This window comes from Ascidiella aspersa, chromosome 7 (assembly GCF_963924565.1).
Source record: "Ascidiella aspersa chromosome 7, kaAscAspe10.2, whole genome shotgun sequence".
NCBI lineage: Eukaryota > Metazoa > Chordata > Ascidiacea > Phlebobranchia > Ascidiidae > Ascidiella > Ascidiella aspersa.
Genome location: NC_139453.1, coordinates 10,718,052 through 10,742,458, shown reverse-complemented (window position 1 = coordinate 10,742,458; position 24,407 = coordinate 10,718,052). Strand labels below are relative to the sequence as shown.

At 36.4% G+C, this 24,407-nt stretch overlaps 1 protein-coding gene across 1 annotated transcript in view; it reads right to left on the bottom strand.

Moving 5' to 3' along the window:
- Positions 1-23,123, bottom strand: part of LOC146137748 (uncharacterized) — a 63,701-nt gene extending 40,578 nt beyond the window's left edge. Inside the window, exons 1-18 of the mRNA XM_083393415.1 lie at positions 23,035-23,123; positions 22,271-22,380; positions 21,444-21,458; positions 20,099-20,153; positions 17,270-17,425; positions 16,676-16,829; positions 14,837-14,969; positions 13,814-13,989; positions 12,701-12,775; positions 11,297-11,423; positions 10,353-10,517; positions 9,646-9,724; positions 8,169-8,338; positions 6,078-6,151; positions 5,190-5,406; positions 4,500-4,627; positions 2,318-2,529; positions 1,437-1,612 (exon numbers count right to left, since the gene is read on the bottom strand). Of these exons, the coding sequence (XP_083249541.1) occupies positions 1,437-1,612; positions 2,318-2,529; positions 4,500-4,627; positions 5,190-5,406; positions 6,078-6,151; positions 8,169-8,338; positions 9,646-9,724; positions 10,353-10,517; positions 11,297-11,423; positions 12,701-12,775; positions 13,814-13,989; positions 14,837-14,969; positions 16,676-16,829; positions 17,270-17,425; positions 20,099-20,153; positions 21,444-21,458; positions 22,271-22,363 (2,205 nt within the window). The 5' untranslated portion in view covers positions 22,364-22,380; positions 23,035-23,123. The remainder of the gene's footprint in view (positions 1-1,436; positions 1,613-2,317; positions 2,530-4,499; positions 4,628-5,189; positions 5,407-6,077; positions 6,152-8,168; positions 8,339-9,645; positions 9,725-10,352; positions 10,518-11,296; positions 11,424-12,700; positions 12,776-13,813; positions 13,990-14,836; positions 14,970-16,675; positions 16,830-17,269; positions 17,426-20,098; positions 20,154-21,443; positions 21,459-22,270; positions 22,381-23,034) is intronic.
- Positions 23,124-24,407: the final 1,284 nt, after the last annotated feature.

Here is a 24,407-nt window from a genome sequence, read left to right as displayed (position 1 = left end):
TGACAGAAAACGGAGAGTGGACATAAGGGCATTGCAAACAATATTTGTAAATAGCCGTATTTGCCTTATTCGAAATAGGGTAATTAGCTGGCACTGGATAAAGACAAATGGTTGTGAAAAAAATCGCAAAAAAGGTTGCCATTGTAAATCAAGGATCTTAAACAAAACCCACATGTACTTTCAAATCTGAAACAAAACCCCATGTACTTTCAAATCTGAAACAAAACCCCATATACTTCCAAAGCGTAAAATATATCTTGGCAAGGTTTACTAAGAGTGGATTAAAAATTACTAATCGGTTGTGAGCAAAGTAAAATGCTGACATACGTCTGCAAAAACGGAAATTTTTAGGTTTTAGTGCTGTTAATCATCTTGATTTGGCAGTGATGATTCGATTACAAGGACATTACAACCTCTCGAAAGGTAAGCGGCGAAACTTCATAGGCGTAACATAAAACTGTATAGAGCCGGAGAGTGCAAAAAACGTTAAGCAACAAGGTGACCAGCAAAGTGTAAAATAAGCCAAATTGTCAGTGGTAAATGAAAAGTAATATTCGAAACAACATTTTAAACAAGACATAAAGGTTATTAACCGAAATTATACAAATTGCAGTAACTTTAACACATTTCGTTCGTAAATCGCAATAGATGGTAACCAGGGAATAAAAATTTTAATTTTAAGTTCATTTACCGCTGAAACAAGTTGTACCTGTTTTTTGATAGTAAAATCGACAGTAGGTTTGAGTAATACAGTCGAACATAAACCAAGCAATTGCCAACAAGAATAAAGCCTGCCACTCACTATTTATTTACAACCACTGAACCATACCATTTTACATTGATGTGTGATTCTAAGAGAAAATAACACTGACAGATAAAAAATGTGAATGTTTAGGGGAGTAGTGTCAAACTCGGTTAGTATTTTCTTAACTAAAACAAATTAAGCTTAACTTCGTGGGACACGCCAATAACTCTGTTGAAGCAGTTCTGGTCAACGATTATCATTATAGGATAACAGTGACTTCAGATAGGCCCTCTTCAGTTAATACTAAGTCAATTTGGTAAACCAGGATTAAGCTGAAGCAAGACAAGACAAGAAGTAAGTGACCAGCGATGAGATTATACCTTGATTTTATTTAGCCTTGCCTTGCTCGTAAAACATTCCCGAATGGGTGATTTCACTATGAGCTTTTTTGAAGAGAGACATCTAACATATTGTTATTTAAAACTATAAGATATATTTTCGCTTTTGCTCGTTAACTATCAATAACCAGGTAATTAGCCAGCAAAATTAGTTGTCTGCAAATTTTAAACCCATTGCTGCAAAGAAAACGGCAATTTAAAGCGCGCTTTAAGTCTATACAATTTAAATAATCGATAGGATTAAAGTTATGTGTCCATATTTGGTCACAAGTCGACCGCCTCAGGACCGTTACCTTGACGGGAATTACCCGGCTGCGCTCTCGCCGAGTGCGCATTTTCTTCTTGCGCTGCAGCTTGGGGGCGATCGCGAGCAGGTGGACCGGAAGTCCGTCGTCGCAGGACGAGTCCGACCCGGAAGTGTCCGACTCCATGTCGCTGTAGTAGTCTTCGATGTTGATGTCCTCCGATCCTGGATCGCGTAAATTGTTTTTTCAATTATTAAAAAAAAGGATTTTTTTATTTTATTTTTTTAAAAAGGGAATTTTTTATTTTATTTTTTGAGAATAAGAATTTTTTTATTTTATTATTTGAAAAAGGGGAATTTTTTTATTTTATTTTTTTAAAACGGGGAATTTTTTGTTTTATTTTTCTAAAAAGTGTACTATTTTATTTTATTTTCTGAAAACGGGGTTTTAATAGGAAAAACACGAAGTAAAGTCAGGGTAGTCCACACTGCATCTTGGGCTAAAATATCGTTTGTGTGTTATTCGCGGGCCGCGTACTTCCATATTAACTTGGTATAGGATCGGCACCGATGCAACCCTAGATCACACGAGTGCTGATACGACCACTTGGAATCAGGTATCGGCTTCGATCCGGTAATATCGGACATATAAAAATATTCCTATAGGAACGACTGTTGTAAAACTGAACAAAAACTAGCGTTTTTTAACAAAACGTATGGAAAATAAATGTAACCTTTTGTAAACAGTTGAAAAACTGGAATCCACTTTTGAACGGCGAACACCAAATAAATTCAAGAAATAAAAGAAAAAACATAATCTCAAAGAACGGTTCAAATCACATAAAAAATGTTGTTTTCTACTCGAGTTTAGCGACGGCGCAAGAGTCAACGCCATAAAACAAGTGACATTGTACAACCTAAACCACGTACCTTGCAGACGCAGCTTGCGCATAATCTGGCGGCGCATGCGCTCCTGTAGTTCGCACATACACGCCTCGGCTTTGGAAAGGTCGGGGTCGCAGTAATCCAGTAACGTGTCGCAGAAGTGGTAGCCGATCAGCTCCAGGTCGTGTGACCCGAGGTGAGTGTCCTTGCGCGCTCCAGGCAACGAAGTGCCGCCGAACGTCGCCTCCAGAGTGTAGCTGAGCAACAACATAGCAACGTTATGCGTACAGGGCCGGATTGAGATTTTGATGGACATGGGGCTATATGATATAATTGCTATAGTGCAAGTTTTCTTAACCTCTTAAACATGGGTGCGAGAACTGTTAATGTAGTTAACGGTTCTACTTGTGTTAAAATAATTAACTGTTTTACTTGATAAACATAAAGGGCTCGAAGAGAAGTTCTAGTTGTGTTAATGTTTATTGTTGAAAGATGTCTTCACGAAAATATAGTTTTGTCAACTAGAACTCGACACAAAGCGCGATGCCGCACCTGTGTTCTTTTCGGCGATGTGATACAACGTACGTTTTTCTTCAAACACATTGCGGCCCCAGATGATCAGTCAAGACCAATCAGCGAACAAAAACACAAGAAAAACAACAAATCGTGTGTATCGCTGTTTATATGTGCGGTTGGTTGCAATTTGTCGCTTTATAGGAAATCTGTCTTGCATGTTATGCCATTATCTTGATGAAGGCGTCTTGTATAGGACGTCGATACGTCGATTGTTTATAATAAAACTGCTGGATGAGCAGCACTCCGTTATAGAACGTTATGCGGTGCATACAGGGCCGGATTGAGATTATGGAACTGGGGCTATATGCTAGCGCAGGGTTTCTTAACGAGGGGTGTGAGGACTGTTTCTAGGGAAGCGGGGATGCTAAATCAAACAAAAAAATGTTTTACTGTAACATATTTCTTTGCTCAGTTAAATGTAAACTAACTCACATCTTTAGTGTTGTGTTACTGTGTTATCAGTTTTGGTATAAAAATAAAAGTAAAATGGTTTTGTTATTTGAACAATTCGAGAAGGGGGTGCGAAAACTGGTTGGTGAAAAAGAAGGGTGCAGCAAGGAAAAGGTTGAGAAACACTGTGCTAGTGTGTTGGGCCTATTCAAATCATCTATGACGTCACAAATTTCGTCATAACGTTACGTTATAATTCAAGTGAAAATAAGAAGTGGGCGCTGTCGAACGACTAACATGTAACACTTTATTTTTACAACCATCGCAGTGTCCTTTTGTTTGATGGCCTGGGGCTACAGCCCAATCAGCCCCAGCCTTAATCCGATCCTGGTTACCTAATATGAAGAGGATTCTGGTGTACAGGGCCGTAATCCCAACATTTTAATCGATACTTTTTGGTGTGCAGGCGAACTATGCACACAAGATAGTTGAAGTATACGACGATTCTTTTGCTGACGTCGTCTCAAGCGTGTAGCTTAACGAAAGATCAGAATCTTGTTAAACGTGGATAGATATCAGGTGGTGGTTTATTGCGATGCTGTTCAGCAATAATGAAACAAAGATTTTTTTGTATGAATTAAAAAGTAGCACAAACAAATCAGTCAGTTATTTTAGCAGGTGGCTGAACGTCGCATCTAAAGTGCAACTAAGCGCCAGCATAAAAACGTTCGGTTACTGGTACGATGCCATGATCGTTTAACAATGTTCGAAATGTATAACAATTTGTAAAGTGGACCTCCGAATGGCGTTGATTTGTGCTGTAAAGTAGGTCCGCCATCATCCGTTAAGGTCGTGGGCGCATTTTTAGTGTGCAAGTGAGTGATTATAGAAATGTTACAGATCAGGAAAGGTTTACACCGCTTTATAGCCATTGGTGAATAGGGATAACATCAAATAAACTAAAACGTCGCCTAGTGTATAACCAAACAAAAACTAAGGCTAGATCGTGCTCCTTTATCCAGTTAAGCAATCGTGTTTTTTGGAAAAAAAGATGGTCTATGCCTACACAGTAGCGCCAAGGCAGTCATACCTTTTACGTAAAAAATGGTTCGTTTACAAGGACCTTTATGTAGATAGCACAACCAACTTCCAAGTCTCCGTTAGTATAGGTTTCAAGAAGTAAAACGTATCTTTATACCACACCACCAAAGAGATATACTTGGGCCCATCATGTAACCCAGAGCAATGCTCCAACGCTTACCTGTTCATTATGCCGAGGTAGAACATGACGATCCTTCCGGTTCCTTCCTTGCTCTTCTGCACTTTGTACTTGCAGCTGTCGAAGGCAAACGACTGATGCGCGTTCTTGGAGAGCATCAGCGGAAAGATCTAGATCACAGCTTTCGTGTTAGGTATAGTTATCCCTGGATCCTTTAATTAGCCCGTCCAAAAAATTAAATTATAACATTAAGACAAGTTATGAGCTAAAATACTTTTTTATATAAAAGAAATTTCTTGCAGCCAATAAATAAATAGTCTTGCTTCGAATCAGTTGAATAACTACATTTTGACGAAACTTTTAACGAAACGACAACTTCATAAAGATTTTTTCTAATTATAATATAATTGAAAAAAAAACTAAAAAAACGCCGGTAAATTGAAAATTGGATTGGAACTAAAATTAGGCCGCTCAATTAGTTTACAAATTAAAACCATACAATTTTCAGCATACTGCCATAATACGACGAATTGAACAACTAGCATTATCTCGTTGAAGTCTGTTCAGGTATAACACCGATGCCAACAACAATTGTCAAAGACTTCGCGCGCTTTCGGTCGCAGAGTAACTGTATACCACAATAAACAACTACAACGGATACAAGATCGCGTCCAAACGCTCGACAACGGGTCAATCAAACAACAGCAACAACAACAGCAGTCAAAGACTCACGCGCTCTTTAAAGCGGCGCTGCGGGTTGTGCTTGTTCTCGCAGCCGTAGATGAAGATGTTGTTCTTGCGCGAGTGGCCGTGCAGGTCGCAGTAGAGAACCACCTCGCGCTCGGCCCGCAGACGCTTCACCATCATCTTGGTGTGCCAGATCGACGGGAACGAGTCCTTGAGCACCGACTTGTAGTTGCGGTTCAGGTCGCGCCCGGCCAACGAGCACCTGCGCCGAAACGAGATTTTTTTGCAACGTGAGAAAGGTTCCACTTGTAAAGTTGTTCTTCCGGTAATATTTTGTTAGAGCAGCACAACGTTTCGACCACCTATTCGGGCAATTTTCTTCAGGGCTATATTCCCTAATAGGTGGTCGAAACTTTGGTATAAAATTTTGCCGGAAGTACATTTTACAAGTGAAACAATGCCTGGTAGCAGCGGCATATTTAGTGAGGGAGGTTGTTCGTTCTTTCTGGGCTTCGGCACTTCAGACAGCGAAAACGGCGTTCAACCGATACCAACTGGTCTAATATCAAGATTCAATTTATTAAAACAGTTAAATTCAAAGGATTGGAGCGCGATTCGTATTTTGTTGGGTCAAAGGCTTTTCTTAGCAAATAACTTGTACTACCAAGTTTTTTAACTAGCTTTCCAGATGTAGGAAGGTACTGCATCGTAAATAACGGAATACGCATTCAGTATAGTGATTTAGTTAATATTGAACAAAGAACAACAAGTCCACTCACATAGTATCAGCGATGTAAAATTAGTAGTGTTTCCTTATGATTTAAGGTAAAGATGAAACAGGGCGAAGAAGATCGGTTTAAACTCAAAGAAATGTAACCGGCTTTCGTGACAATTTTTTTCTGAAGAAAACTATAAAGTAAACAGTTGAATTACCTGTAATTTCCCACGATTACACCGTCAGGATTCAGCATCGGAACAATTTTGAAAATAAACGTATCGCGCAGCAACTGAAATAACAACAAGGATATTTAAAAAGGGGATAGCACATAAGCCGTTTAAACAATTCTACAGAATAAAAAATATCGATATTACATAGAATTAAAATAGTTAAAGCTAACGATACACAAACGCTGCTAAACTTTATACACCTCTTTTCAAAAAACAAGCTTTATTTTCAAACCGTTCCAGACTAAACAACGAATCCTGTGAAAACTGTACAAACATTTCCAGAGCTAATTTCACTCCAGAGCGGGAAATCAAATGTGGGTCCACGATAAAAGTGACTCGTTCTGCAGCGATTAGAACCATATTGTAAAATTAACAACTTGTTAAAACTACAGTAGCCGTCATATCATCTATATTTTTACAACAAAATACAATACGTTAGGTTGTAATGTGTTTTTCTCGAATAAAAAAGTAAAACAACATAAAAAGCTTGAACATTTATGGAACAATATTACCACACGTTTAAATGAGTTTGACAAAACATAAGCTCTAAATTTGCGCAAAAACAATAAAGCTTCTTGGCTGCTGTAATACTTTCTACAACATAAAATTTGTTTAGGTTAAAAAAAATTTGCTTTTTAAAATGGGCCTGAAATATTTTCATTACACTTTTATATCAAATATGAATTGAGCCTCTACCTTAAAAAGTTTAACCCTAATTTTTCTTCACTTTAAAACTGGTAACAAATGCATTCAGTACAGAAGCAAACAGCCAATCGAAATACGTTGCAATCACCGCCTACAACTTCCGAATACTGCACAGCAAATGCGCTACGCTAATCAACTACACTTTGTTGAAGGTTCGAGTTCAAAACTAAAAAAAAAAATACAGAAAGAAGGCAGCCGGAAAACGTAAACAGGCCTCAAAAAAGGTAAACCGGCTTTTTAAGAGGCCAATAAAACAAGCTTGGGGATTAAATTAAGTTAATTCTGTTGGACGACAAAGATCTAAAGAAATATATATGATTGAAACCCTGACGTACGTTAATCAACAAATAAACCCTTGTATCAATCAGGGCCAACTTAGGGGAGTAAGAGGCTATATGCCCTTCAAACTTAATGCTTTTTTCCCCAATTTGAACTACGTAATGACAAAGTTCTCAAGTGAAGCGATCCTTGTTTGGATTTGTAATATATTTTTCCGTTTTGAGAAAATCTTCTTAAGGGTGCTCTAAGAACCTTTACACGTCCTAATTCAAGCTAGAAAAACTTAATTTATAGGCTATACATTGGCATTTTTTATCCTTCCGAGATGTTTTCCGTCTTATATGTATGAACAATACCACGAGAGCATAAGGACCGCTCCCAATGTAACGCCCTTAATTTAAAAGTATTATGACTTCACTTCAACTGAACATTAGCCCCCCAAGGACTGTATCTATCCTTACCTTGCTATAATAACTGGTATACCTTCTCGAGCTCTTAAAATTAGCTTCTCGGTATAAAAACAGATCGACAGAGGTTGTCAGCTAATATATACATGATACATCGGCTATAACATCGTTCTGCAAAAACGACTTGCAACAACGTTATGTTGGATATGGAATAAGTCTTCTGAACGATACATCTTTAAGTACAAACACCCTAAATTGGTTGCCGGCCATAACAAGGGTCAGTATAAAAAGTCAAAAGTCTATATTTTAAAAATCTATAACTATATTTGAATTAAAAACAGTCTCAAACTAGGTGTCAGTGCTACAGAAGTCAGCAAAAAAATATATTGGCAAAAACGGCTACAGAAAAAGTTGTTACTGTCTCTCATGGGGGTCAGTAGTAAATCAGACCTTAGAAAAAGCCAAGAAAAAATGTGCCGGCCGCAAAATAGGTCGGTGAAAAAATATTTGGGCGAAAAACACCACAAAAGCTTGCAACAAAGCTATGTGACTAAAGCATTGGTTAAAAAACGGCTTAAAATTCTTAGAAATGCGATTTTGAGACAAACGGGCCAATATTACAGGCACAACAAATGCTAAAAAAAGATTGAAAAAACAACAACTAAAACAATAAAAAGACAAGCACCTTGGCGTCGGCCGAGCTACCGGTGAGGTAATCAAGGAAGCCCTTCATCATCCACGAAGCGTTGGTCTCGCCCGGGTGTACGCGCGCACTCAGAACAACCGCTCGCTTGGCGCGCGAAATCTCGGGGTTGCGTGAGGGCGACGTGATGGTTAGGATGTAGACCAGGTTGCCTGCAAAACAGGGGGCGAAAACTTTAAAGTGAATGAAGCCAGGTGACACCGCGGCACTCCCGACACTCGACGAGATCTCGCCAAGTTATACGAGTAACTTGCTGTAGATCAGGGGTACATAATCTAGGGTCCATGGACCACTTGGGGGTACGTGAACTAGTTTTGGGGGTCAATGAGTCCTAATTGAAATATAAGTCGATATTTGAAATAATATCAATTTTTTAAAGAAAAAAAATTTACTGAAAATAAAACGGTTTTGCACTGAATGTATAGTGAATACTTAGACTCCTTTTCACGTTTACAATTTTTTTGGCTGGAAACAGCACATTTTTAGTTAGCGATAATTTATGACGCCATCCCTAAAATTCCTTGCCTACCTTGGTCCACGCGCAGTAAAACCAAATTTCAGACGGTGCGCGGTAAAAAAAGTTAACAACCCCTGAAAGGCAATCGACAACCACGATATATAAAGCTTTCTGTGTCAGAAACAATGGATACTTTCGTTCAAGATATACAAGTCGATTTATAGGCTGGATATTTAAACTACTACAAGCAGGCGAGGCACTTTTATGTATTAAACCATGCAGGCTGGTAAATATTTAACCTGTACGTACGCATCGCAATATACAAAATAGATAACGATGATATTTTTTCTGTATTACAACACGTAGATATTTTTTCTGAATTAAAAGTACAAATAAGTGGTACGTGAGCACTATATTGGTCAAGTCAACTTTACGAAAAAAATCTATATTGTTTTATTGCGGCTGCCGTAAGTTTTAATCTAGCTTTACCACATTAAAGTATCCTATCTTCCTAAATATATGGCTTATGAGGTTACAGGGTTTAATTTTTTTTTAATACCTAAAATTAAGTAGTTTTTTTACTGCAGCTCTAACTTGTGATATTGTCGATCCCCGTTTGAAACCTATGAACGTATTACAACTGATCCTGTGGTCTAATGCAGCGCTTTTATTTAGAAACTTTTTTTTTTGAATAAAGTAGGAATATTTCGCATTTGATTTTAAAAATAAAAGCCTGTAATATAAGGTTTTCCAGTCAAAATGTGCGCGTCAACTCATAATTTTTGACCATATGGGTATCGGACTATCGCTACAAAACACCAAGGCTTGTGAATTAACTCATTGATTTACACTTTTGATATACACCAGCGTTAAGCAATTTTAAACTTAACAACCCTAAAAAACATTTGTTTCAAGTTTCGCTTTTTTAACCACAGCAATGACGTCATTTGGTATCAGCCATTCGTCAGTTACGCGTGATTAAGAAAGGTTATAGTTGGTTACCTGCGAGTGTCCTGCATAAGACGCGTTGTTTGCAGAACCTTGAGCGGACGGGATCGTTAGCTAGCAACAAAAGATACTCCTGGAAAGTAAAAAAGGCAATGTTAACCCCCAAAGAAAGTAAACACGTAAGGCCAAGAAATATCGAGACCTTAAAACAAAGTTAACGACGAAAATAGCAGTGACAAAAAGAGGCTATAAGGCAGAAATTTAACGATGAACAAAATAAACTGGACACATACGAATACTATGGAATTTAAATGATGGTTTACATACAACTTTTTTTTTATATATAAACGTTTTTGTCGTAGACAGGCTAGTTGTTAATTTTATACGTATAGAGTCGGAGTATATCGTCCTATGACATCTTATCAAACAAATAAATTTGGCCAACGGGAATATAGATGGTTGTGACTTTCATACAGAAAAAAGCCAAACCAAATTTAAATCAAGTACAAAAGTAAATGTTTCGCACTTAACATAAATTAAATTCGCTTCCAGTGCTTTGGTATTATATGGTTAGTGTTGGTAACTTTGGTATTATATGGTTAGTGCTCGTAACTTTGGTATTATATGGTTAGTGCTGGTAACTTAGAAACTATCTTTGCCAAATTATTGAAAAAATTATTGAAAGCATGACATGCGGCTATTCGGTCCAAACAGTTTCGCCACTGCAGTAGTACAGCTTTATCAACAAGCAAGTGAAATACCTGCAGGTCGGTGTAAGTGTAAGGGTAGCAGTGCGCGAAGTAGCAGGAGTCCTCCTTGTAAGGGAACTCGCACTGCCAGGTGAGCGAGTAGAAGCAGCGGCCGTCTCGACTGCACAAGTTGTTCCTGTAGTAGCGAATGTTCGTGCCGAACCGGGTCCAACCGATCTACGAAGAAAACACGTTTACAAACCGGCTGCCGAATGAAAGGAACGTGCTGCGTACAGGCAGAAAACTGCAGACGGACAAAAACAGGTAAATGGACAACAAGAAACGAGCTGACGAATATATTTAAAAGACGGATGGATAGACCCTTCTACACAAAATTGCGTACAGACTTAAACCGACAGGCCTACAGACATAGACAGACAGACACAACTAGATACACAGATGCATACGCAAAGAGATACAGAAACAGACGGACAGAAAGGCGAAACAGACGGACAGAAAGGCAAAACAGTTACACAAGCAGAAATAGGCGGATAAAGAGAAAAAAACAGTCACACAAGCACAAATAGGTGACAAAGAGACAGAAACAGGCAGGCACTAACATGCTGGAAGGTAAACAAAAACAGTTAAGCAGACAATATACGGAGAACGACTAAAACAGACAGACAGGTGGACAAAGAGAAACTAGCTGACAGACATAAATAGGAGGATAGATCAACAAAAATATGTGGACAAACACAATTAGATTAACAGGGTAGCAATCAGACAAAAACAAAAATACAGACACAAAGTAAACAGAGGACAATAGGTAGACAGATAAACTGCAACAGACAGTCGAACAGACATGTAAGCTGGAGTCACACAGACACAAACAAGCAGCTTGCTCTGTTATACAAACAAGCCAAAAAAGCACAGCAAAATGTGATGTCATCTTGTTACAAAATCAGTTGTATAGCACTTGAATTTTGTGCATTTATAAAAAAAACGCGGTCGCCCACCTTGTTTTTCTTGGCATTGGCTTCAGAGTAGAAGACGGGTTTCATGCCCTGGTTGTACAGACTGGACGGCTTCATGAGGTTGACGATTGTGAAGCGGTACGTTCTCTCAGGGCGCATATTGCGCACTCTGCAACGGCAGATAATTGTTTGTCACAAACTCTAGTACAGGGGTTCTTACTAGTACAGGGCGGAAACACGGTCGGCAACAAATTTTCAAAAATGACGTCATAAATTTACGTCACAATACAAATACAATTTCAGAACTATGCTAATGATTTAGGTAGAATGGAGTCCAAATACATTCAGTGCTAAAACGTTTTATTGTTAATTAAGCTCTTTTCTTAAAAAAAGTAATTTACTTTCGTAAGGGTTCATGGACCCCAGTTCAAGAACCCCTGCTCTAGTAGGTATCAGGTGATTTTGGAATGGAACCAACACACGATGTCAAGTGGTGGTATCGGCACTTTTGTACTATACCGGTGGGATCGGTAACGATCCGAAACAATATTAATTTAAGCGTTTCAGCCAAGGCTTGCGATAAGTGATTTGCACTTTAAAAAATTTGCAAGCATTAAGCAATTTTTAACTTATTGTGTTTGCGTGTTTGAATTTCGCTTATTTAACCGCAGTTATGATGTTATTTGATATCGGACGGGCGGCACTTTTTGCCTAAAATATAAGGTAGGATATACTGCCATAGCAGACTACTTTACAGCGGTAAAACAAATTGAGTTTTTTGCTTTCTAACACTCACTTACGTTGGATTTAAAAGGTTTGAAACACACCAATAGTATTCGCGATACGATATTGTATTGCATTGCTTAACAATATGTGGTCGGGTTTTATTATCAGCGCAAAGGTGGCAATAATTATCCAGACAAAATGTTTTTATGGAGACAAGGAAACCAACAGTAGTGATTGACAAGTCAATAGTCAAGGCAACGGTATAGTTCGAATACTTAAAATAAATCTTGATAATGATTCTCAAAGCCACATATAGGTCGAGGAAATCGACATCATTTTTATAAAGACGCATTTGTATCATCAGCAGTTAATGTGACTCAAATATATCTAAACTTCACTTATAAAAGTTAGAACGCAATTCTTATAATTCGGAGTTTTTAATTATGAGTGCAGTTTGGATATTTTTTAGTCACAATAACTGCTGATGAAAAATGTAAGTACCGAAACGTCTTTATCAAGATGGTGTTGTGTTGATTTACTCGACATTTTTGGCTATGAGATTCATTATCAAGCTACATTATAGATCCGTGCATAGAATACCTCCGCATAAATTTCATGTCAAAATTAAAAATGTAAACTAGCGAATAAGAATAAAGACAAATCTAACCACGAGAACAACGCATTTCTCGTGGTTAGAAGCAACGCCAGTCGCTGGTTTACCTGAAGAAGTACCATTGCGTGTGCTTGTTGGTGTACAGGTCTGTTCGCAGCGTGAGCTCGTACTCGAAATCGGTTCTGTAGCAAATTAAAAGCGGATTAGCAAAACTCGAAAAGCGGCAAGTAAGGGAAGCAGAGGTGCTCGAAATTGAAGTCCCAATCCCAACAGCGCTCTGCGAACGACAACAATTTCGGTTGAATAAAAATGTAAAGAACAACAACTGTACAGTGGCGGCCCTAGGGGGCCCTTTTTGCAAATCCGAGCAAATGAACAATTGAACTTGAGAGAACAGAGGTTGCAAGAACTGCTATATTCACATTGTCGCTTTATTCAGTAAGGTTACCCACGTTTCAAGCAACTTATCTTTGCCTGTATTTTAGTTTTAAATTTATCCTATTTGGAATTTTTTCTTCTTGTTCACATGACCAATCACGTCTTGAAGAACGCAGCGCTCATTAAAATGCAGCGCAACATTAACCAAAATAATTTTCGTTAATGCTCTATTTTTATCTTATCGTTGGTAGTTTAAGTAATAGACTATAATGTAAATATAAGTTTCGTTAACACATTAAACCTATGCGATGCAAAAAAAGGCAGTTTTGAGTTTATTTGTTGGAATTGGACTACATGACATTCAACTTTGCTTTATATCTTTAAATATTTTTCTCTTTTCATTTTTCAAGTTTTGAACTGTAAGGTCAATCAGACTTACAGATAGCGCACCGAAAATAATTTATTTTCAACATTTAAACATAAACGAGAGCAGACTATTTTCTTTAGGTTCGCTTTGTGTTTGCTAAAAAACTGTACGGACAAAATTTCTTAATACTATCAGAAATGTCAATCTTAATAGTAAATCTTAGAGTTTTGTTAAAACTTTGTTTCATGGTATCTTCGACAATTTATTTTGGCGATAAATCTTAGATATTTAGTTTTAACAATTAAGTTTAAAATTTTATTGTGTTAAATATCCACAGGTATAATTTTTTGGGGGGAGGGACTTTTTTTCTAAAATTCCTAACGGGGTTAAAAAGTTAGCTTTGTAAACGTACTTTTTCGACATAACAGCAACATGTTCTATTTACGCTAAAAAACAAGGAAACAAGGCAGCTCACATTTTATCAACTTTCATCAAATTGCCGCTCTCAAATCTCGACTCGAACTCAAGCGTGAGATTGTCCTCGGGGAATTCCCGCGGGGTCAAGGTCATGCTGCGCATCGCCAATCGACAACCCGCGACCCTTGACCTCATGAAGTAGAGGTCACGGCCCGGGTCGTTGTAATAGATCATCTGCGAAAGAGTGTTCTATTTAGATGTTGTAAGGTTTTCTACAGTTTGTACAAATTGATTTAAATATAAAACTAACCAGTTCAAGTAGGTTAGAAATTAAACATGTAAGATACTTGACATACTATTCCGAAACCGATAGCGATATTTTTAACCAAAATATCGTAATCCGATACCAAATAAAGCCGAAACAGATAAACTGTTATTAAAAAATGTAATGATTTCCTAGTTTTAGGGCAAAAATTGGTTTAGCGGTATTAAATTTAGTAACCTCCAGCCGTTGACCTACTATTTTTTGATAAGATCACCTTGCAAAGTAGAAATCGCAGCGTTGTATCGCTAAATTACGACGGAAAAGTATATTTTAATTGGGTATCGGATCGGCACCGATACTATAGCATCGGGCGGGTACCGATACTACCACTGAGTAAGGGGCATCGGCTCCACACCCATAATTTCGGACACCCCTATTAGAAACTACAAGTGAAGTTGAACTGTTTTTAAAGAATTGAAAACAGACAGCCATGATAGGAAAACGTTTACCTTGCTTAAAAAAAGGTATCTGCTCAAACGTGCATTCCGCCTAAAAGCCTTTCTTTACATAAAAAAAATCTAGACTTATACTTTGTATTTTAAAAAAGATTACGAAAACATATTTATTCTGAGGGAGACAAAAGTTGTGTATTCGAAGGGAGACACTGCTATAGGCTGCAATTTTAAATCCTATACCGCAGGCTTTCACTGGCCTTGTAAGCAATGTCTTGATTACAAATGAATCCCTATTAATTTTGGCACCTCTAATTGGGTAAGCCGGTTAAATAGCAGTGCACAAACTGAAAGAGCTTCTTACCTCGCCGATTTGCGGGCCTCGCACCGATGGCGTCGGCTCTTTGCCGGTTGCTTTATACAGCGGCTCCGGAATGGGTGGAATAGCCTCGATAAAGCGGATGGCCGGACATACGACCTGCATGTGGGACGGCCATCTGCGAAATAAGCCATTCGTTACTTTAGAACGGCAGGAAAATGGAACGTTGGGAAGCAAAAAAAGCGGATCATGATCCGGCGTAATAACGTTCAAAAGCATATACTGTATCTGGCACAATTAAAGGAAATCAGTTTTCATTATCGCAACACAGCTACAATATTGCCTGTAAAAAGGAAATCGTCAAATAAAAGTGAAGCGTTGAGAATAGCAAAAGGAGACGGTAAAACAAAAAGGAATTGCAAAACGAGTTATTTTGTAGTAAATCTATTGACTCTATAGGCTGAGTATAGCCTGAGAGGCCCAGTCCAATTACTGTCGTGTACCAGTCATACAAGTACCATACAAACTTAACTATAATTTAAGTAATTCACATTTAAAACGCATGAAACTTAAACAACTGAAAAAGTGTACAAAAAACAAATGAGCCTGTCTATAATTAAACTAGAACAAGCAAAAATATTCCATCCAAAATAGTAAAGGCAAGTAACTAAGTTATTGCTTGATCGCACTTAACTAAAGTCATTACAACACAGAACCATGTTCTTACAGGCATTCAAAATTTATTAAAAATCGGATTTTTCTACATGGCCTTAAAAGTGGATTTTCAAGCAATAGTCAACCAAGTCGTGGGAACAGTTGCCTTGATATAACCCACTTCAAAGTAAACAACAGGGGGCGAGGCGGATGTTAAACCACATAAAGTATGTGAAATATATACCGATGCTCTCTTAGCAAAACATGTCTGGAGAGCTTCCTTGTTTTGTTCAGACAAAACTGCCTCCAAGTCAAAGATGTTGACAAGCATCTTCCGATTTTTAACTAAATTTATTTGGGCTATATTTGATAGCATGGGTCTTGGTGTTTCCGCCAAGATGTTTTACACTGGGTGGATGTTCGTTTTACTGAGCACAAATAAAATTAGACGAATTACAAACTTTGTTAGCTAGTATAAAATTTACTAACTATGTGGAAATTTCACACTTAACCCGTATCGTCTTTCCTTTTTAGTGCTTTTCCACTGTTTATACAATTTACCTAGATTTATTGTTAAAGCTGTATAGACTGCTTATCCTGCGCAAAAAATTCCGCAAAACGCAAATTTAACGGCGAAAAATTTTTCTGTGGTGCTGCGCTGATTCATGAAGATTTTTTAGCAAAATGTGTTATCTTTATCGTTTTCCTAGGACAAGGAGTACACAAATCGTAGCTTGGCATTGCACAATGTGATTCAGCGTATATATGTAGCAAAAAAGCATAACACACCTACAAAAAATATGGGAGGTTGGTCAAGCGATATAGAATAGGTTTCCAGATCGTTTAACCGACTGTGGCTTACAATATACGACTCGCGGTAAACAGCCCCCATGTTCAAATGGTCCAAAATGACTTGACTTGGTTTAAGTCTTATATAGCGTTTTCGTTATTTTTTAGTTGAGTTATTCGCATAATCGGACGAAATTACCAATGTTAATAGTTTAACGTTATTTATATGTCAATAAAATTGACTTGAATTTGACTTGACTTGCACTGGGGGTGAATTATTATTTTTGCAAATGAGTTGTATTGGACTTAATTTATTTTTTAATTGACTTGACTGCGACTTAAGTTATTTCAAAATGACTTGTTTACAACACTGCTGGCAACACACTATCGCAAATGAGTGTGTGTCAACATGCCCTGTTATTTTCATTCACGCTGTTATACCTAGTTGCCTGTTGGGGTCCGGCCTCCTTGGTAAGGGCGTACAGGTTGCGCGGCTCACGAAGCTTCGGGATCTTTCTGCCCGCCTGGTACTGGAAAACTAGCTGTGTGGTTCGGTGAAGAAGGTCATCAGGCAGCTGGCCCTCGCCTGAAAAAACTGGATAAAAGTGGTGCTTTAAAAAATAGAAGTAGAATGTCTAAGGTATCTGCAAAAGCAGTTCGATAAAGGCCTTTTTAGCAAAAAGATAATGCAGTTTTACATATACAGTTTTTAATTTTTTTGAGTCTTTTTCTGTAGGTTTAATTTTCTGTCAGCAGGGTGAATAGAAGTAATAAATTAATATGGTGGAATACTTAATGTTTTTTTGCTCTGGAGAAATTTGTAAGGGAGGAATATGAAAAAAAAAACTTTGAGAACCACCGGGATATAATGTATTTTTCGTAAATGGGGGAATATCATTTATTTAAACAAGCCTTAAAAAATTAGTCTTTGTTTCTAAAATGCAATGATATTATAGCAACACACCAAAAAAAAGTATTTATAAGTTCAATTGGGGCTTTTTTCTGTTAAACAAATTGCCACAGATATAAACTTACATGGGCCATCTAGCATTCTGTTTTGTAGAGATCCACCGTTTTTTCCCAATTGCTCTTCCATTATTGACAGGTTGTGTTGTCCACTAAGCCGAACATCGTAATTTCTCCGCCATTCCTGCAGGCTTTGAAAATTGTCGCGGAACGTTGCATTTCTTCCTATGGTTAAACAGAAAAATCATGAATGGTCATCTCTAAGTAAAATGTGCTAATTATTATAAGCCGTCGTTCAGAGATTAGGTTATAAAAATAGAAATACAAATAGTTGTAGGCTATTTAAGCAGGGTTTAATTATGTATTTTTTAGTTTATTATTCTCAATTTTCTTCAATATTACAAAAAAAAGTTTAAAATATGTTTAAATCGATTAAGTTTTGGTGAAAACTGCTAGCTGAATTGCTTAACATTTTAACAATGGTAAGTAGACTGGTATAATATTTTTAAAAGAAAACTTATATAATTTTGCCAAACGTACAATCACGTAGTTTAAAATAAACTAAATTAGTTGAAAAACAAATATCACTAAATGTTAATTGTTTGCATTATTTAAGAAAAAAAATGGTAATGAGATTACAACCTGTTGCCTTTGGTTCTGCCATTATTTCTTGCATAGTTAGATTATTAATTTTACACTAGAAATGCATTTTTAACAATTAAAAACGGTAACATTGGCCTATTTAAATAGATCTTTAAGAATCTGAAAGGAATATTTCTGAATGTGAATAATCTATCTAAGTACTTAAAAATTAAATTGGGTAGAATTTTTTTACATCTCTAACAAAATACAATGTTAACTGCAGAGCATAATTACAACTAATCCTAAAAAATCTTTGTTAAAACTTATTATATCTGTGATTATGCTCTTCATGATTAACAGTATAGTTCATGTCTTAAAATCTATGCCAACATTTCAATTTTCAAACTATGTTTTGAGTATGTGTTGACTTCACTAGTATCTGCACCTTATAATTGTAGCTAACCAACCACTGACTTACCTAGCCTTACTTATTCTCACCGAAGAGTTTAACAACAGATTGCCTGGCAGTGTACACAAATAAAAAGTTTACTGCCGGCAGGAGGCAGCCAAACAAACGCACCTAGCCCGCTCTTTTGTGAAAGTAAGCAGAGATACAATAGCCCTTGATAACGCCGCTTTTGTTAAGCAGTTTAGAGGATAAACATGTCCATTCAAGTAGCAGAAGTACTTATCTCAGCAGGGCCGTTGTTGTTGTTTGAAATGCTGAAAAGCAGTTTGCTTACTTGCCAAACAGTTCAACTCTGATTGACAGTTGCAAGCTTTTTATTCCTTAATTGTTTTTATTTTTAGAGGATTACGTTTCTTTTATGACAAGATACAGACCAACAAAATAGTTATAATGAAAGTATTAGAGAAATTATAGGTATTTTAAAACCAACAGTTTCAAAATGTAGATGAAATCTCAGGATTACACCATAATTTACTGAAAATGGTTATTCGTGGGAAAATACATTCATATAGAAAAGATGAATACTATAATTGGATCTAAAAACATCTAAGATTACAGTAAACAAAACAAGGAAATAGCCATGTGAAGTACTGCTTCAGTAGTGAGCATGTGATGTTTAGTTATTTAAAACATTAAACTTCAGTTTTTTTACCAGGCTCCTAAATTGTAAATGACGTTTTTCATTAATACTGTTAATTGAGTTGTAAGTGTGTTAAATTATATTTAGGTTAATATCTATTCTTTAAAACTCTGTAGTTTTTCATCTTTAAATAGTTTTTGTTTTAAGTCTGTTTTTATTTTTCTAAGCCATTTTTCAATGATTTGTATATTGTCAAATACTTTTCATCTATGAAAGACACACAAACATATGTACTTTTCATCTACGCGTACTTAATCACCAGCAGGCTAAAGGTCTGAAAACAGTTGCTCAGAGAAACTGATAGCTCAATTTTGCCACTAAATTGGTACAAGCCACACCATGAGGACCATTGAAGTGCAATCGAAACGCGTTGACGAGACGGAATTTCCTCACCGCCGGCTGGCAATTAGGTTTCTCTTAAGTGGAACCTTTTGCACAAATCCCCTGATGAAGCCTCTTCACAGGACAAGAGATTTATTAAACAGGGGTTACTACTGTACGGGATACTCTGCAGTTGTAGGATCTAAATAATGAGGCAAGATCTTTGCAGTTTAATTTGTCACTCTTAAATGTCAAGTCAAGGGGCGAGCCACACTAAATGTTAGTTTTTGTGTCAGAGAAATAGTTTTTCAAGCGTACATTTTAGACACTTGTTTGTGACATCAAGAGTGAGATAAGTCTTGCTGAAACATTTGATTGAAGATAAATTAAAACATTTAAAATAATGGCTAAGCAGTAAGATATGGCTTGTGTAGTAAATGTTGTTCAAGAAAAATTAAAGGTAATGGATATTTTTTTACATCCCAACCAAAAAGTGTGGGAAACCTTCAGTTATTTTCAAAGGCAAAACATCGTTTGATAAATAAGAGCATTTCTACACTCCAATGGGATACCATGAGTGGCCTAAGTCCTGTTGAGTCATTTTCCAAGGAGAAAAGTTTTTTTTGTAATGTGAAAACAGCAAACACTTATGTACAAATGAGTAAAGGCGTGAAATATTTTCCCATCAGAGCTTTATTATTCTCAGATAACCTAAAGTGTGTTTGTACTATAGATTCATACAGTTTGCTGTGACACAGGCTTTAGTTTTAGGGTTTTCGAAAAAAACAATATAATCTCAAAATGAGAAGCTATGTTTGTCTAAAACAAATAAATTTATTGTCTAGCATGTAGCAGAAAAAAGTTACACTACTTAATAAAACTGTACCAGTGTAATATCCATAATGCTGTAGATGTCTTCTCATAAACTTGTCATAAGGGTCCTGTAAAGGGTAAAAGGATAAAAGCGGAATCAAGATAAAAGTGAGAAAAAATCTAAAAGCTTAGTAGCCTTCTACTTTCTAAATATAATATGGGAAAATGATTTAAAGAATACTAATAAAAAATTCTATAAACAGATTCTGATTATTTTGTGTTAGTAGTAGAGCAATCATGGCAAAGCATGTTAAATGCATTAAAACACACAGCAGATGAGCACATTATTATATATAATATAGTAAAGTTTTGCTTGCAAAATCAACCTAACTGAAACATTTCTGCCAACAACTACAGGTTTAATGTAACCCTATTTGCCACACTCACGCTTATGTATATTTCCTAGTTTCATTTTTTAAGCATTTGTTCTTCTCTGCTGCTCTAATTTAGTTTACTTAGTTCTTTATTTTAATCAGACTTACACTTTCACAGTACTCAACACCGCTATCTGTAAGGTTGTGTAAAGTTTCCATGCACTTCTGTGGAGAATACCAACCACACTTTGGTGGGAGATACCAGTATGTCTGCAACAAATTTTAAAGGTTTCTGAAATAAACTTATCTGTTACTCACATTAGGGGCAGTATTTTATTTTAACAACTGTCTGGTAAAATCTACTTCTCATCTTTCAATAATTTCCTTAGTAAAGAGTTGTTCTTGACTCAATGGTTGCTGACATAAATATTGGTCAAATTGCTGCTATTTAGTTCAGGTGCTAGTTAATTTAAACGATATTTAACAAATTGAAAATATAATAATTTGACCTGAATCAGACTGTATTTACTTGATAAACAGATAGCTTTATACTTGAACTACAAACATACTGTGCCTTTGTACAGTGTTAATAGGCCAAATTGAAAGCAAATAAAGCCGGCTATTCAATCAATGGAAAGACAAATATTAGATCTAAAGATTAAACTCCAGACAGCTTTGATAATGTTTGAACAAAGGATCTTGGTCAAACAGAGTGTCTTGAAATATTCGCTTTACAATCAAGTATACTATGTCGAACATGACACTTTGGTATATAGACTGAGGTACCTAGTATGAAACCTAATGAAATGTCTTGCTGCTTTTCACCTGTCTAACAAGCTACTCATACGTAAGTAGCAAGTTATTATGATAATAATGTGAGGAGATATAAGCGTGTGTAACAAAAGCAAACAAGATAAAAACTAACAAACTGAAACTCTGAGCACTCAGATACACAGAATATAACAGCAAAAGTTTAAACCTTGACAAAACATAAAAGGCTAACGCTAAAGCACTTAATCCCAAATAGGCAAACTAAAAACTTACTGGAGTAGTTGAAACCTGCTCATATAACACAAATGTTTTTACAGACTGTGACACAATACAGTAAATATAGCAGTGTTGTAATGACTTAAGTCACTGTTTTTAAATGACTTGACTTGACTTAAGTCATCTGGGCAAAATGACTTGACTTGGATTTTAAGTCTTTCCGACAAATGACTTGACTTGACTTAAGTCTTTCGGACAAATGACTTGACTTGACTTAAGTCTTTTGAACAAATGACTTGGGTTGAAATAAAGCATTTCTTCAATTATTTTTTTTTAAAGCTCCAAAATTTGCACAAAGTCCAAATTTTTGCAAAAAAAACAAATTGCATGCTATAGGTTCCGTTTTTCTTATTTTTAGTTCAGTTATTGTTCATAATCATGCGAGTTTAAAAATTCTAATAGTTTAACGTTTTATTTTTATGACAAGGAGATGACTTGAAGTTGACTTGCTCTAATTATAACTTGACTGGGACTTGACTTGGGCAACCGGTGACTTGGACTGGGGCTTGACTTGTTAATTATTTGAAAAGACTTGACTTGGACTTAAGTTATTTTACAAATAACTTGAATGGGACTTAAGTCATTTTACAATGACTTGTTTACAACACTGATATATAGCGTATTGATTAATAAATAAAAATAGATATCATTTTAAATACAGATCTTCACTTGTACTTTCAAAGTAAAACAGTAAACAAAAGTGAGTAGCAATGTGTAGGCTATACAAGAATTGCGATACACAGAATATTCCTCAGAATAAGTAATTTGAAAAAAATGGGGGAAATCATAAAATGTAAAGTAATGCGAAACCAACAAAAAGAAACCTGGGATGATGAACTGTTTATGTCCTCTTCAATTATGTTATCTTCGTCATCATCTACAGTTTGCTCAAAATCAGCTTGCAAGATGTTTTCCATTTATGGCCTGCAGTGTCCTGTTGTAACAAATTAATTTCATGTTAGACTATTTACAAAGCAGGGATAGCCGGCGGTGAGGAAAAAAGTCATATCGCACAAACATTACTTGTTGCGGTAGTGGTGCTTTAGGCAAATGGTAATATTTAACATGGCTATATGAATACTTTTAACCCATTTCCATGGATGAAATTGTTCAGTAGGGGACAAGATTCAGACTGTCAACTCCAAGAGAATGTCTTTGTTGTATTTTGTTTTTTTAAACAAGCAATTACAGTTACACCCTGATAGTTTTTGCATGGAAACCAATAGTGATGATATGCTCTGATGAAAACTATTTAAATGTGGAAAAATTTATTTAATGCAATCTAAATATTATTTACAAATATTATTGCATTAAAAATTAAAAACTAACTGACAAATATAAAAGGTATCTCTGAAACACCATGAAAGAAGGGTATATCTAAAAAAAGGAAATAGTTAATTTATTTTTCTGGTGTTAAATCGAACAGACTAAATTATATAAATTTTAAATAATATTGGTGATGTGGGTCTTTCTGTAGTGACATATTGGTATTGAGTCGATTTACAATGGAAAGTTGTATCAACCACACACACAAACAGTAAAACCAAAGAAAGAAAGACGGTGCATCATTCACCAGGACAGTTCTTACCTATCATTCATATCATGTTTCCCTATGACCTAATTCACCAAACATTTCGCAGATAATAAACTTTGTTTACAACACAAGTTATAACAAATTATCTGTATACAACGTAACGTATTCGATTACGACTGCTGCGAGACTCACATGAAGCCACACAGTTTCTAGGCAACGATCGTAGCACACAACCTAGCGGTTTACATTTGCTTAGTTTCCGAACCGGTATGTGGTGCTCAAACTAGTACGAAAATGTCGCTCTTATCCAACGACACTGTCAACTGGTACGTATCGCGACAGCAACGGAAACTTAGCCGTTCGCAATGTGATCGCAATAAGCTTCGAAGCTGCAAAAGTCCACAATTTTTAAAGCCAGAAGTGGTTTGGGTGTCTAAGCCGCACGACCCACTAGATCTTCGCAGTACAGCTCCAGTACCAAGGGGAAAATTCCTGGAAGAAAACAATTTCGGAAAAGAGAGCAAGCCTTATCACGAACCTTCCATTACCCTGCAGAGATGGGGCAAAAAGTGGGCAAGAGATATAGTTCCTTCGATGCAAAGTACCCGCTGTGAAGAGTGGTCCACCCTTAGAGCAATGTTGCCATCAGAAGGTCACCCAGTAAATATTTCACCTCCAAACTGGGGCACCGGTGCATCCCCGGCACCACAATTGGTCCAGTCAAATGTCAGTCGGTTTCCAATCATCAACAGCCCAATGACCCGTTATGTTGACGATATGCATCGGACTAATGGCTTGTTTCGCCTACACTAAACTGTGTCAAGTGTAGCTTGGTTAAATACATTTTTGTTTATACTATGTTGTGTTGAACGACTTAGATGAAGGAGTAGATCGTTATTTGCGCCACACTACCTTTGCACCATGAGTTGTTATAACTAAGAAGTTTGATTTTAATTGGGCCTGCATATTTATTAAAAGATCTAATTAGCTATTTGCAATAAATTTTAGCAAGTAAAATCGTAAAAGATTACGCCAATATTTTGGCGTAAATACACAAAACTACTGGCAAAACATTTTATCGATATCAGCATCGGAAAAAAAGTTTTTCGATACTAAACACAAACAATGAAGGCTAGCCAAGCCAATACATCCTAAAAGTATAAGTAGGGTCATCTTTAAACATTGACATTAAGTCTAAAAAAATCATTCCTATTTACTTGCATTGTTCACGATAGACAGTTGAACATAAAACTCTACATTGTGTAGCTTGACAATAAACTTAAAATATACTTCAGTATCAGCAAGTCAGCAATAAAGTAGAATTGCTTAAAATAACACAACCATGGTAATTTTATTTTTATACAAGTACCGTAACTGATAACACAATAGCAAAATAAGGGTTAGTTTTGTCATCTAACTAAGGAAAA